The following is a 12,897-nucleotide window of genomic DNA, read 5'->3' as shown; positions in this document are numbered from 1 at the left end:
AATGGAATCGAAAACTTTCATTGTTATTTAATAACGAATTTAGAGTTTTCATTTAAAATTATTTATCTTTTTAATTGAAATTAAATTCTTTTAAAAACAACACGCCTTCCTATTATTTAAATTATTCAATTGCTTATTTTGTGTTTGAAAAACAATTCAATATAAATTCGTATAACGTTCCAGGGAGGAATTCATATGATATTTTCTAACAAGGACGTCACATAATTTCCAAGATGCATTCCTTAACTAAGTAGCCCGCGTTTATCCTGCTCAAGAGGCGATAGCTGACATTCGGTTAGTGAGCGGTCTTCGTCTCCCCATTACGGACGATAAACATAACGATATACGCATTTTATACCAACCGTTTCGGTTAGAATCATTTCAGGTACATATAAATTAGACTTACACTCACCAACTAGGTTTTTTTTCATTGCTATATACGGATACGAAATAACACAATATCGATTGGCCAAATTGAATCAATTAATCGAGATGATTTTCGAACCGGTCCACGCAGTTGTTCTTATACGTATAATAATATAATATATTGGTCGTCCCGAAAACGAAAAGCCGCCGCCGCACGACTGTTTCTCCCCGCGCGGGTGCCTATATATATGTATGTAATATATATACAGTAATAAGTCGCATATCGACTTCACACTGTGTGATGTATCGCTCGTCTCCTGCAGCCCGGCGTACAACGCACGTCGTTACGCGGGTATAGGTGTATATAGGTGCCTACCTACGTGCCGGTCCAGCAACAGCAGCAGAGAGGGTGACCGTGGTCGGCGGGTGAAGTGAGCGAGTCCAGCGGAGAATTGATTGATGAAAACACATTTATACGGGGAAGTCGATAGATTTGGTGGGTATATACCTATTACTGTTACCTACACGTGTATATATAGGTACACATACGTCGCTATACGTATACGTGCGGCCATATGCGCACGGTGTGTTTATTAATAATGTGCGGCGAGTAGTGTGCCGCGTATTAAAACGGGAAAAAAAAGAAGAGATTTTTCGTCTCGTCCGTAACGCCACCATCACGACCACCGCCGGACCAACGATTGTCGTTTTTTATATATTATATTATTATCGTTGTGTCTCGCTATACCTATATTATATCGTATTATTATTATTCTTCTTCTTCTACGATAATATAATAATATTATACGTCGCTGCTTATCTCTCGTCGCGGATCGAAAGCCGGAAAGCCGCCACCGTTTACCCCATACATGTATTATACTCATATGTGTATAATATTATAATATATTACGGTATAATAATATTATATTATATAAATCATTTAGACTGTCGCCAAGCGTTTATATACGCGTAATTGGGCGGTTTCTTATGATCACGTTGGGCCCGTGCACGCGCTCACTCGCCGGCACTCGCGTAATTGTTTATATGTATTTCGTATAGTTTCCTCTTCGCGTTTCCCTGCTATAGTCGGCAAACTAAAATAATAACAATAATAATATAAAATGATGAGGATCTGTTGACTGCGCTGTGATGCGTTTCGAGGAGACTTTAATCGATCCCATAATAATGTATATTTATATACTTACGGGTGTATCGTATGTCTTCCGCGACGGGGACGGCCGAATATCAAGTTTTGTCCAATTATTGCGATATCCGAGGACGATCGTGTATACGATATATTATATACCTACACTACTCATGACGGTCGTGTGATGTGGTGTGATTGTCCAGACCGAGGTAATGACGGTCGCGATTCCCACGGAGTGAAAACAAAACGCCTGAAATATCCGTTAAAATGCGGGAAAGAATCAGAGAGACGATCGTTGCAACTCTATTTTCGTATCTAAGTTATGAGTATCATAGAATTGAACATATTTTGTAAATTTTTAAATACTCAAAACTTATTTAAAAACTATAAAATATCGAAAAAACCCAAATAATATTCTTACCTTCAAATGTAATAATAGATCAATTCACTTTCACCATAATATAAAAAATAACAGAATACAATTTAAAGTAAAAAGTTGTTAAGCATAATTATAAAACGTATGAAATACATGTGAATTGTATAGTCCGGAATTTATAACTATTATATAATATAAAAATACTGACTTTGAACTTTTAGTTTTCGCCTACCCCTTCCAAATTGATCTAAAAGCGCTCCCACTGAGTACATTAAATATATTTTATTTAATAAAATTACATTATTTATTACCTACTTTATATTTGTACAGAAAAATTTGTTTTACATTTTTCGCGATACAATTTCCTGTTTATATTTATTTATTTATTTATCTATAATAATTAAACGGACGGAGTACTTATAAAAAATGGTTTAAATTACAGCAGTAAGAGATTACAATAAATTCATAATAAAATAGGTCTAGTACATAATGAGAAATATACAAACATTTAGAATTTATATATAAAAACTATAAAACTATTAATAAAATACAATAAAATAAGCTGGTGTAAGACAATATAAAAAATAACTTGACTAGTCAAAATTAAAAGTATAACTATTACCTGAAATCATTAATAGATTAGCAGAACAATTTAACATATAGTTTTTATCAGAATATACAGGATAAAAAAGCTCAGGATTTTTGGTGTTAAAGGAATTAATTTTAAAGTTGATTAAATTAAGTAAATCTGGACAATCAGGCCAAAAATTAATTTATAGAAAAATTTTGAGAGCAACTGTAAGCGCCTAGTTTTAAGCGGAATAAAATTTAAATAATTTAAAATATTGTCATATAAACCATGTAGTGGCCTATGTATGTTGCATTTAAAAGACATAAATCGCAATAATAAGTTATTTTGTACAGAACAATTAAGGATTTTTAAAGCAAAAGGATCACAAAGATTGAAAAATCTTTACATTAATAAAACTAAGAATACGCATAGCTTTATTCTTAATTAATTCAGTGTGATAAGAAAAATGTAATTATAATATATAATATATTTGATTGAGAGTTTCGCATGATTAGGGTTACTAAATAAGTTTAGTAGGTATATGAAGTCAGAAATAAAATGATTGACCAAGATATTAAATAACCTTGGTTGGGATTTTAGGATATAGAATCTGTATATTGCATATTAGTTGCAGAGATGATATATTTTACCCTAGTCACTATAAGTAGCTTAAGTTACAATTCAAATACAAAAAGAGTGAATCGTTCTGAAGATATTACAAGGATTTTCTGCGAACCCTATATTCCAAAGTGAAATTAGTAATATGTTGCAGAAAAGTCGTGTGATTCCTAATTTTTTCGTCTCGGCCCACAACCTATATAATAACGTCTTAAATATAATATACCCGCGTTGATTTTATTTCAAACAACCAGAAGTTTTTATATAATTGTTTTTTATTGCATTGCTTATTTGCTTGTTTTGCTATGTTTTCATAAGTACCCAATTTATAAAAAAATCTTAGTAAAGATGTATTAATAAGTTATTATTTAGTAAAATATTTTATGTATAAGTCGATAAAGTTTTCTAAGTGTGTCTTATTTTTACTTCGCTGTTATTTGTAAATACCGCAGTACGTAATATAAATTATTATTTAAATATATTACCTTATTATGACTTGTTGGCCGACGCGAAATAAATATATTTTCCTTTTTATACTATTCGTGCGTCGTTTTTACGTTTTTTCGACGGCCTAGTATTATAACTCTAAATATATTATATAAATCAAACGCGTGTAGTTACGCGATAATACATATATATTATGTCTTACTGTTTCCTTATACTCTTTAATTATAGTTTAGCAAAAATATATTAATCGTAATTTATTCCTACGGTAGGTATCTGCGTGTAAGAATCACTATCCTATACATTATCGCGATAATTACGATTATTGTTATTGCACGGTATATTATTTTTAAAACCGCAATCATGATATTTTTTTACAACGCGCGTCCGCATACACCGACACTTCCAATACCTGGTACCCGCGCCGCAACACGTCTGAAAAAAAAATAAACGTCCCGATGAAAACGTTTAGCTGGAAATCTGACGCGTTTTAAGAACAATCGGACATAATGTATACGTATTTACGGCCGCACAAGTTCATTAATGGGCGTTTAACTGCCGCCGGCAGACAATAGCCGTCGCTGCCGATAAACCCATTAATGTTCAAACGGCGGTGGCGGTGACGTTTAAACAAACATAAAGTTTTGCAATATTTCACCAAGTCTCTCGTACGACCATTATTGTACACACCGCTGGCAGCTATAGCACTACTACTCTTATATGCTTCACGCCGCGTTCCACACCTGACCAAACAGACGCATGCAAATTCCACTAATTTGGAGATAGGAAGTTGATTTTAGAGTCGGCTTTATGACAGTACTGATAGATTGATAGATTTTTTCGACAAGTGAAAATAAATGTTAACTCCACTGGTATTAATAATTGTAGTAATGTAATTTTTGCCGATAAATAAAAAACGAAACCAATTTTTTGGTGTACAATTATAGGTAATAATATAAAACCTTCTAACCCAAATTTATATGCACAGTTATTATATTCATACAAATATATTATATATCATGTATATTTATAGTCATATGGAATAAAATATAAATTATTTAAAACTAAATTTGCCATAGCTGTAGGTATTGTTGGGGAAATTCAGAATAAAATATATTAACTTCAGTCTTTACAAATTTAACTATATCCTAATATTATATTCCTGCCTCGATGACCAAATGGCAACACGTGGACAAATGTTATACCTGACCCGAGAACAAGGAATTAATTATTTTAATTATTTTTTTTTTTTTGACAAACTGAATAATGTTTTTATACTTTGATATTGTTTTTTTTATAATGCTTTTATATATTTTGGATAAACTTATAGGTATATTAAATTAGTAAATATGTGAATATGTGATCTAAATAATAATAACCAGCAGAAAATCAATAATTTAAGCAATTTAATTTATTAATGATAGTCTTTGGCATTAAACGAGCTGTGTAATTAATTTTAGCCTTAAATTGAGAAGAAAATTCGTGTTGTTATAATAACATTCAAAATTTTTGCACTGTTAAAAAAATTGGAAAAGTTGAATTTACCTTAAAAAAAATGTATAAACCGTAGAACTTATAATTACCCGGTCAGATCGGACAAATCACGATGTGCCGATCTACCATACCGTCCATATTCCATACCTAATACTAGCACGTGCTCGGCGGTACCTATACTATATTATACATTTATTATAATACATATTTCATATATATGTACCTTTCATTTGGGTATTGCTAATATTTGCGATATTCTGGTGACGAGAATACAATTATAATATGTGTGATTTATACGGCATATTATACAGCATACTCGTAGAACACAGAAATTTTAATAGTTATTCACTAATTTCACTATTATATGTTATAATTTGAGAACGAACATTTTGGTTAATATTGATTGGTATAAAAACTTAAACATGATCAGCAAACCTAATAGGTACCTATAATATGTAAAAATCAACCATTTCTTTGTTATTTGATATTTTTATAGATTTTTAAAATGATCAAAATAGTTTTTGAACAAAACAGATTTATTTTTTTATAAATTACTATGACGACATCGAAAATTTTGAAATTTTTAGCGCAAAATTTAAAATAATGAAAATACATAAACTAAAACACAATTATTAATGTGATAAATAGGTTTTTATCTTATAACACTAACAGTAGTTGAATGAAAACACGAAGTTATAATGTAGTATTATAATATGTATTAATGTATTATGTATGATTAATACGCAAATATAAAAATTGCTATAATCATTCTACTAGACAAATTTCGTCAATACTACATTCATAATATGAAAACATATGGTATGTAAAATTAATGACTTGCGTAAATCATTGGTTTGTATATATTTGTATACGTGTCTAAAGTTCAAATTTCAACAAAGCTCGTTAAAATAACAAACATTATCAGATTATTTATTTCTCAAGAAGATAATGGGCTCCACATGTTCGTGTTGGTGGTAAAATTGTATAGTTAAAATATATACGATTTTCAATTTGAATACTTACGCGCGACTTAAACATGTATAATACAAGATTTCTTGCAACTCAAAAGCTGATCTTATAGTTTCTTAAAATTTAGATACAAAATAAAAATTTTGGTTATACTATTAAACAAGACGTAATGTATCAATACAATTTAATGTATCAAATACACGCACGAGTTGACTTTTGTATGTAATATTAATAATTGTCATAGGCGGCAAAAACAAGTGGGCTTTAATTCTCACCCGCCAAAGTATTTGTATATTATGCATATAAATATATAAATTCTGAAAAAACCAATAGACCTAATTTAAATAATTGTACGAAACTTGCAATCATCGATAACAAATATTTTATACTAGTATAGATTTATAGCGTTGATTAATGATTATAGCAATATGGCTATATGAACATATAATATATCTACCTTATATTATACTATTTATAACCAATTATAAGAGTTACTTACCGTGTATCACACTGGAGTTATTTCAGTTTTCAATAGAGAGGTCAAATGAGTAAAAGTTTTGACCAATCGACGTATATATAACCTAAAAAAATCAATTAAATTTCAATAATTACAATAAATTACTTAATTACATCACAAACTAAATCAGTGAATTTTTATCAAATGTTCGTTTATTTTATCGAATTTCTATAATTTTTCTAGTAATTTAGAATCGAAAAACGTGATTCTTCGTAACATATCGCCAATAGACCGCATACTTTATTAGACAGTCTTTTTTTCTAGAGTGTAATGTGTTAAATTAATGACAGTAATCACACCTCGCCACCTATATAGGGTATAATTTAATACCTGCCGCTTATACCTACACTGTCATTATTATTTCAACGCCTGCAGATCCTTGATGCGAACGAATTTATTTATTCACACGCACTGTTAGGCCTTTGGAACGTTAAACGATGTAGCAAAAAGGAATTACTCACTCTACGAAGTAACAAGTAAACACGAAAATGTACTGAATTCATAGTCTCGATGGTGATAATATTTATATTTCCAATAGCTATCGCATAATCGTATAATGTAGCGATCAATATGACGGCGATCCGTGCGAGGAAACACTGTGATCATAATATTATTATAATCATAATAACACGCACCTAATATCAACAATATTATAATTATACGATAGTATAATATTATAATTATTATTATTGTACAATACAGTGAGACGTGGCGACGGCGGCCGACCAAAAACGAACCGCAGCCACCATGAGAACGCAACCGCCGAGATAGTCATCGCGGGCGGGTACGTGCCCGACGTTTCGGGTTTGTTTTCGGTTTTCCTAATTGACAATTATTATTATTGTTGTTTTTGTTGCCGTTGTATTGTAAAACATACGCAAGCGCGCTCCGTTTATCCCGGTCGTAAGTAATTCAGCGGCCGGGTTTTTTTTTTTTAAAGGTTTAAGAGAAAAATCTCACGGTTCTATTCAGACGACCGCGGGTTAACCGCTGCAGCAATTGTCGTGTCCGTTTAATTTATTTATATTTTTCCTCGTTATCGTTCGACGCGGTTTTTCGTTTGTACCTTTCCTCGTCGGCGGCGGTGCACGTATACGTAATAACTAATAATTAATAATAATACGTATCCATATAGGTATTTTAATAATATAAATTATAATTGGCACCTAGATAATGTATATAATGTCGTTCGGTGCCTCCAATTTATCGTCTTGGGGCAACCCACATGACCGTGTTGATTTTTCTCCGACCACGAGCAGATTCGTTCTCGACTATCGAGTAACGCTAAGCCGCTAAGGTAACAGAGATATATGTTTAATATTATTATTTTATCAATTCATACAGCTTTATAGGTTAGCTTGAGTTTATTGGACATTAGAATCATTAGATACCGCTCGGTGTATTTCGATTTGAGCGTTGAAACATATAGCTTTTTGGATCGCGTGTAAATTACTTGGAGGGCAAATCAGCCCAAGCAACGTATAACAATAATTATTGCTTTATTATTTCCACTTCGAGACTCGATCGTGTTATTCTTCCTTTGCCCGACTCCGAGAAATACGGAGTACCTATTTTTGTTTTGTGCCGTCATTAAAATGGACAAGACGGAGAAGTCCGCCAGGTATTCAGTTTCCGCCCCGGATGGTAACAACGGCGAAAGCACATCATAGATTATTGAACATTACATCCATTACGAAGTAATGTAATGAATTTATACGCGTATAGGCCTGTATAGTGTATATGTCTACATTTTCATTGTTTTATACATCTAAATATACACAATTTTTATTATGTTCCGCGAAGCAAACACTTCTGATCACCTTCACGTGTTTCATGGTATTATTATACTGATTGTTAAATGGCGTCACGAACATTGTATACATAAAGCAAATAATATTATGAAGCTACTCACCCATCTACGAATTAAATTAAAACCTATCTATGTATATAAATATTATTCATTATAACATAAATATTGATATTGTTTTACGATATCAATGGACATTATTTAACCTATAATTAAATTATAATAATTTCCAATAATAAATACGTTATACATAATACATACAAAAAAGTGAAGCCTCTTGATACCGGATACTGTTGGTCGCGAAATGTTGTCCACTATTTGGATTGGATATGTCCGCTATTTAATGGAAGAGAGATTAAATAAAAGAATGTATGCATATGTATAATATTTTTATTTTTTGTTTATATGTAAAAAAACAAGTACTTTGACTAGTTAAGGTCTTGGTGCGTAGACATTTTGTATGTCAATAAAAATTCGTATGATTTTACTGTACATCGATTTATCTACAGCAATATTACGCGGTGTGTTTGGCGAATGGTAACCTTCAGATAAATTTAAAAAAAAGAAAATTTCATAAATATGTTGGAACACTATAATATGTATTTATTATCGAATTTTAAAGAAAAAGAAAATGTTTTCTATTTATTAATTGTTAAACAATTATAGGTATCCTTTTTCACTTTAACAAGCTAAAAATTATAGTCTATGATGTTTCATTCGTATTTTTTTATCATATTTTGAAATATTTAAAAATTAATAAAAAATGTTTTTATTTTAAACAATAATTGTTATAAATATATGTTTACTATATGAATAATACCTGACAAAGCTCGGTTTTCAATGTAAATACATATTATTTTTACTGTGACTTGATAAATTATTTTGGATAAAACGAGTAAGTATTAAGTGACACTAATTTATTGCAAGTAATGATTATAAATATAGCATTTTTAATTAATTTATGTATACATTTTAAAATTAAACTAAACTACAAATTTAATATAATGAATAATGATTAATAAATACATATTTAAATATTTTATTAGTTATTTGACATCATGCTCCATACACATTTTGTATTATATTATACAATGTTACAATAAACTAAATATTATACATATAAACTCAAGAGTAATCCAATTAAAATACAATTTGGAATTATAAATTTTAGAGAATTGATTTAACTTTTTTATCACACATTCTAATTCCAAGCACCACCTTAACATCACGATTGCAAACTATAAACTCCACTCAAACGTCTATTATTCCCATAAATGTATAACAAAGAATATTATAAATTAAAATCCAATATCCGTTTTACAACCAGTCTTACAACATACTCTTCCCAATTTTTGAATGTCGGTATAGAGTTAAGAGTATAAACATAGTTCGATTAATTTCAATTACACTGAATTGTTATTCAATTTATGTCTTACAAAAATTACACGTTCGCTTAGAACTATACAATAATAATTATTGTAATCGACGGTTAAGTACCCGGATAAATATATACACGCGCGTGCGTTTCTCTGCCAGTAAAAGGTAAAACACATAGCTCGGGGGCATTCATTTATTTACTTTATCGTTTGATCAAAAAGCCAAAATTACGTAAATCACGGTCAAGTGGGTATACTCAGCTATTATTGTACACAATCGTATACACTATACACAAACACATTTATTACAGGTGCATTACCGCGGACGATTGCGGGAAGGAGGGAAAAATAAAGAACGGTGGTGGTTTAATAATAATGAAATTAAAGACCTTGTCGTCCTGCGGCGTTGTAAATAAGGCCACCCCCTATGTTTGTACATTTATTTTTTCGTCGATTATTTTTCGTTTTTTATCTCCCTACAATCGTAAATACCTGGTCACCGAAACCCTTGAATTATTAAGGGCGGACACAAAATTAATACGAATCATACTTTTGTGCCCGGCACCAAAAAAAACTATAAAATATAATAATATTAGGTTATTTTGACCGATAATATACACACAGCTAATAATCATATTAAAACTATAATTCAAAGAAATTGATCATTACAAAAAAAAAAACGTTTATTTTATACACTTATATAGGTATTATATAAAGGGATGATAATATTAAACATGATATGTATAGCTATGTACAATATTATATAGCAATTATTTTAAATTATTCTTCAAAATTACAAAAAGCACAATATAATCTATTAATATACAACATCAATTTTAAAGTATATTCATTGAGTTAAGATAATAATGTCCAAGTCTATATACAAACACTGGCAAATGGAAAAATGTTCATACACGAAAAATGTCAGATAAAAAAATATCTATGTACCTATCGAAATAACCAGAGGAAAATACAAGGAGATGAGTAGATGACCAATACAAAAATAGACTAATAAAAAAACGGGTATTAAAAAAAACGTATAATAATTATTTAGTATACTATTACGAGTCTTAATAATGTCTTACAGTATATCACAGAATTACGTAGCTAAAATAAATAACATTTATCTATATATTTGCAAATGATATGTTATTTTAAAATCATATTCTAAGACTGTATATCATATAATGCATAAATCTATATTATATACCTAAATATGTAAGGAGCAATGTATATAATATCAAAAGAACTCAAACCAAACGTACATAAATGATAATATTAAAGCATTTTGATAGACCGTATTAGCTTTTAAAATTGCCTCAGAAATTAATATAACATGTTTGGTACAACACTCGTGAATTTAACATTTAAAATTATGCTAAATTGTGTATGTGTAACTATTATCAACACATCCCTATTTTAAATGTAATTATTCATGATCAGGCGTTTCTAATGATAAACGTCTTGACTCTTGACGTTTTCTTCACTATTGCATGTATTTAACCTAACCTTAGCGAATTTACTCATTGTATATATGTTACGGTAAATGATGTTACATCGGAAATTAACGTTATTCGCCGGTTATTTACGTTATTTACCTACGAATGTGGGAATTATCGTTATTTTCTAGTGAATAACGTTAATAACCGTATGATTTGGGAAATGTTAATTTTATTTTAAAATAATGTCCAACGAGCAATGATAAAGTGATCGCTAAACTAATTGTGGTACTAATTGGGTAAATCAATAACTCTTTATCGGCCACAGATAAGGTGGACACTGGGCCTATACAGTATACAATTACTATACATATTATAACATCGGTATAGCCGTGGAGATAATATTTGAAAATATCATACGTAACGAAAATTTATATAGATTATTACTTTAGTATGTGTACAACTGTCGTCGTATTTACCACTTATTTAAAATGGCTATCGATATTCAAACTGTTCGCACAACGAAAAACTGAAAAATATTCTCACGAGCAAACGAGATGATAATAACTCATTTTTGTCTACTAAAAACTACAATGATGTTATTGAACAAGTTAAAAAATCAAAAATGTGTTTAAAAATTGTCGGTGAAGCTAAAACAATGAAGGACTATCGTGTAGTACGTAAGTACGATATTTTAAAAATAAATGGAAAAGAACGTCTTATTAGACCAGTAGACGAAAAAAATGTTGTATTGTATTACGTTAAAATTGACGAACTGTTTGATATTCTTCACGAAACACATTCTGCCATCGGCCACGGAGGACGAAATCGTATGATGGCAGAACTGAAAAATAAATATTGCAATATAACAAACGAAACAGTTATGGTTTATTTAAAATTATGTGTTCAATGTCAGAAAAAAGCAGTGCCCCCAAGAAGAGGATTAGTATCTAAACCAATTTTAGAGTCAACTTTCAACTCACGGGCACAAGTTGACCTTATAGACATGCAATCTCAACATTATAATGACTATCGTTTCATAATGAATTACCAGGATCATTTGACTAAGTACGTAATATTGAAACCCTTAAAATCAAAACGCGCTGAAGAAATCGCTTATAATCTTATCGATATTTATACGTTATTTGGGGCACCTGCAATATTGCAATCCGATAACGGGAGAGAATTCGTTAATTCGGTGATTAATGAACTTCATATAATGTGGAATGAAGTCAAAATCGTTCACGGAAAGCCAAGACATAGTCAAAGTCAGGGGTCAGTTGAACGAGCCAATAGAGACGTCCAAGAAATGCTAGCTGCTTGGATGAATAAAGCATTTTTTCTATTTTTAAAAATACCTATTTTGTAGTAGATATTTGAGATTCACGTGCATATCTGGTCTATAACAACAATTACCTGTGTATTTGGTCATTAATGTGATTATCCGGTTTATAACGATAATTACCTGTGTATTTGGTAAATAACGTTAATAACCGGTGAATTACGTTAATTTCCATTTAACATCATTTACCGTAACATATACACTAGTAAAGATTGTAGATAATTATAAATAAAAAATAATTATTTTTATTTCGATCGTGCAACATGACTTCAGACATAGTTAATTTAAACAACTGAAACAGAACTTGAGACGTATAATAGTGTACGTACTACGTACATCATGACCAAGTAATAAGGCACGACGTTTTCTAATGCGTTTCCTGATTTGCCAGTTTTTTAGATCGCAATCACTATCAATATAAGTATATCATT

General features: G+C 30.4%; 1 protein-coding gene across 1 annotated transcript; it reads left to right on the top strand.

The window, feature by feature from the left end:
• The first annotated feature begins 11,749 nt into the window (after positions 1 to 11,749).
• Positions 11,750 to 12,493, top strand: LOC132925019 (KRAB-A domain-containing protein 2-like). The gene has a single exon (XM_060989451.1). The coding sequence runs from the start codon at positions 11,750 to 11,752 to the stop codon at positions 12,491 to 12,493; it is 744 nt and encodes a 247-aa protein (XP_060845434.1).
• The last annotated feature ends 404 nt before the right edge of the window (positions 12,494 to 12,897 follow it).

Source organism: Rhopalosiphum padi, chromosome 3 (genome assembly GCF_020882245.1).
Source record: "Rhopalosiphum padi isolate XX-2018 chromosome 3, ASM2088224v1, whole genome shotgun sequence".
In the NCBI taxonomy this organism is placed as follows: Eukaryota; Metazoa; Arthropoda; class Insecta; order Hemiptera; family Aphididae; genus Rhopalosiphum; species Rhopalosiphum padi.
The sequence above is the reverse complement of the archived record's forward strand: the minus strand, read 5'-3'. Positions and strand labels throughout refer to the sequence as shown.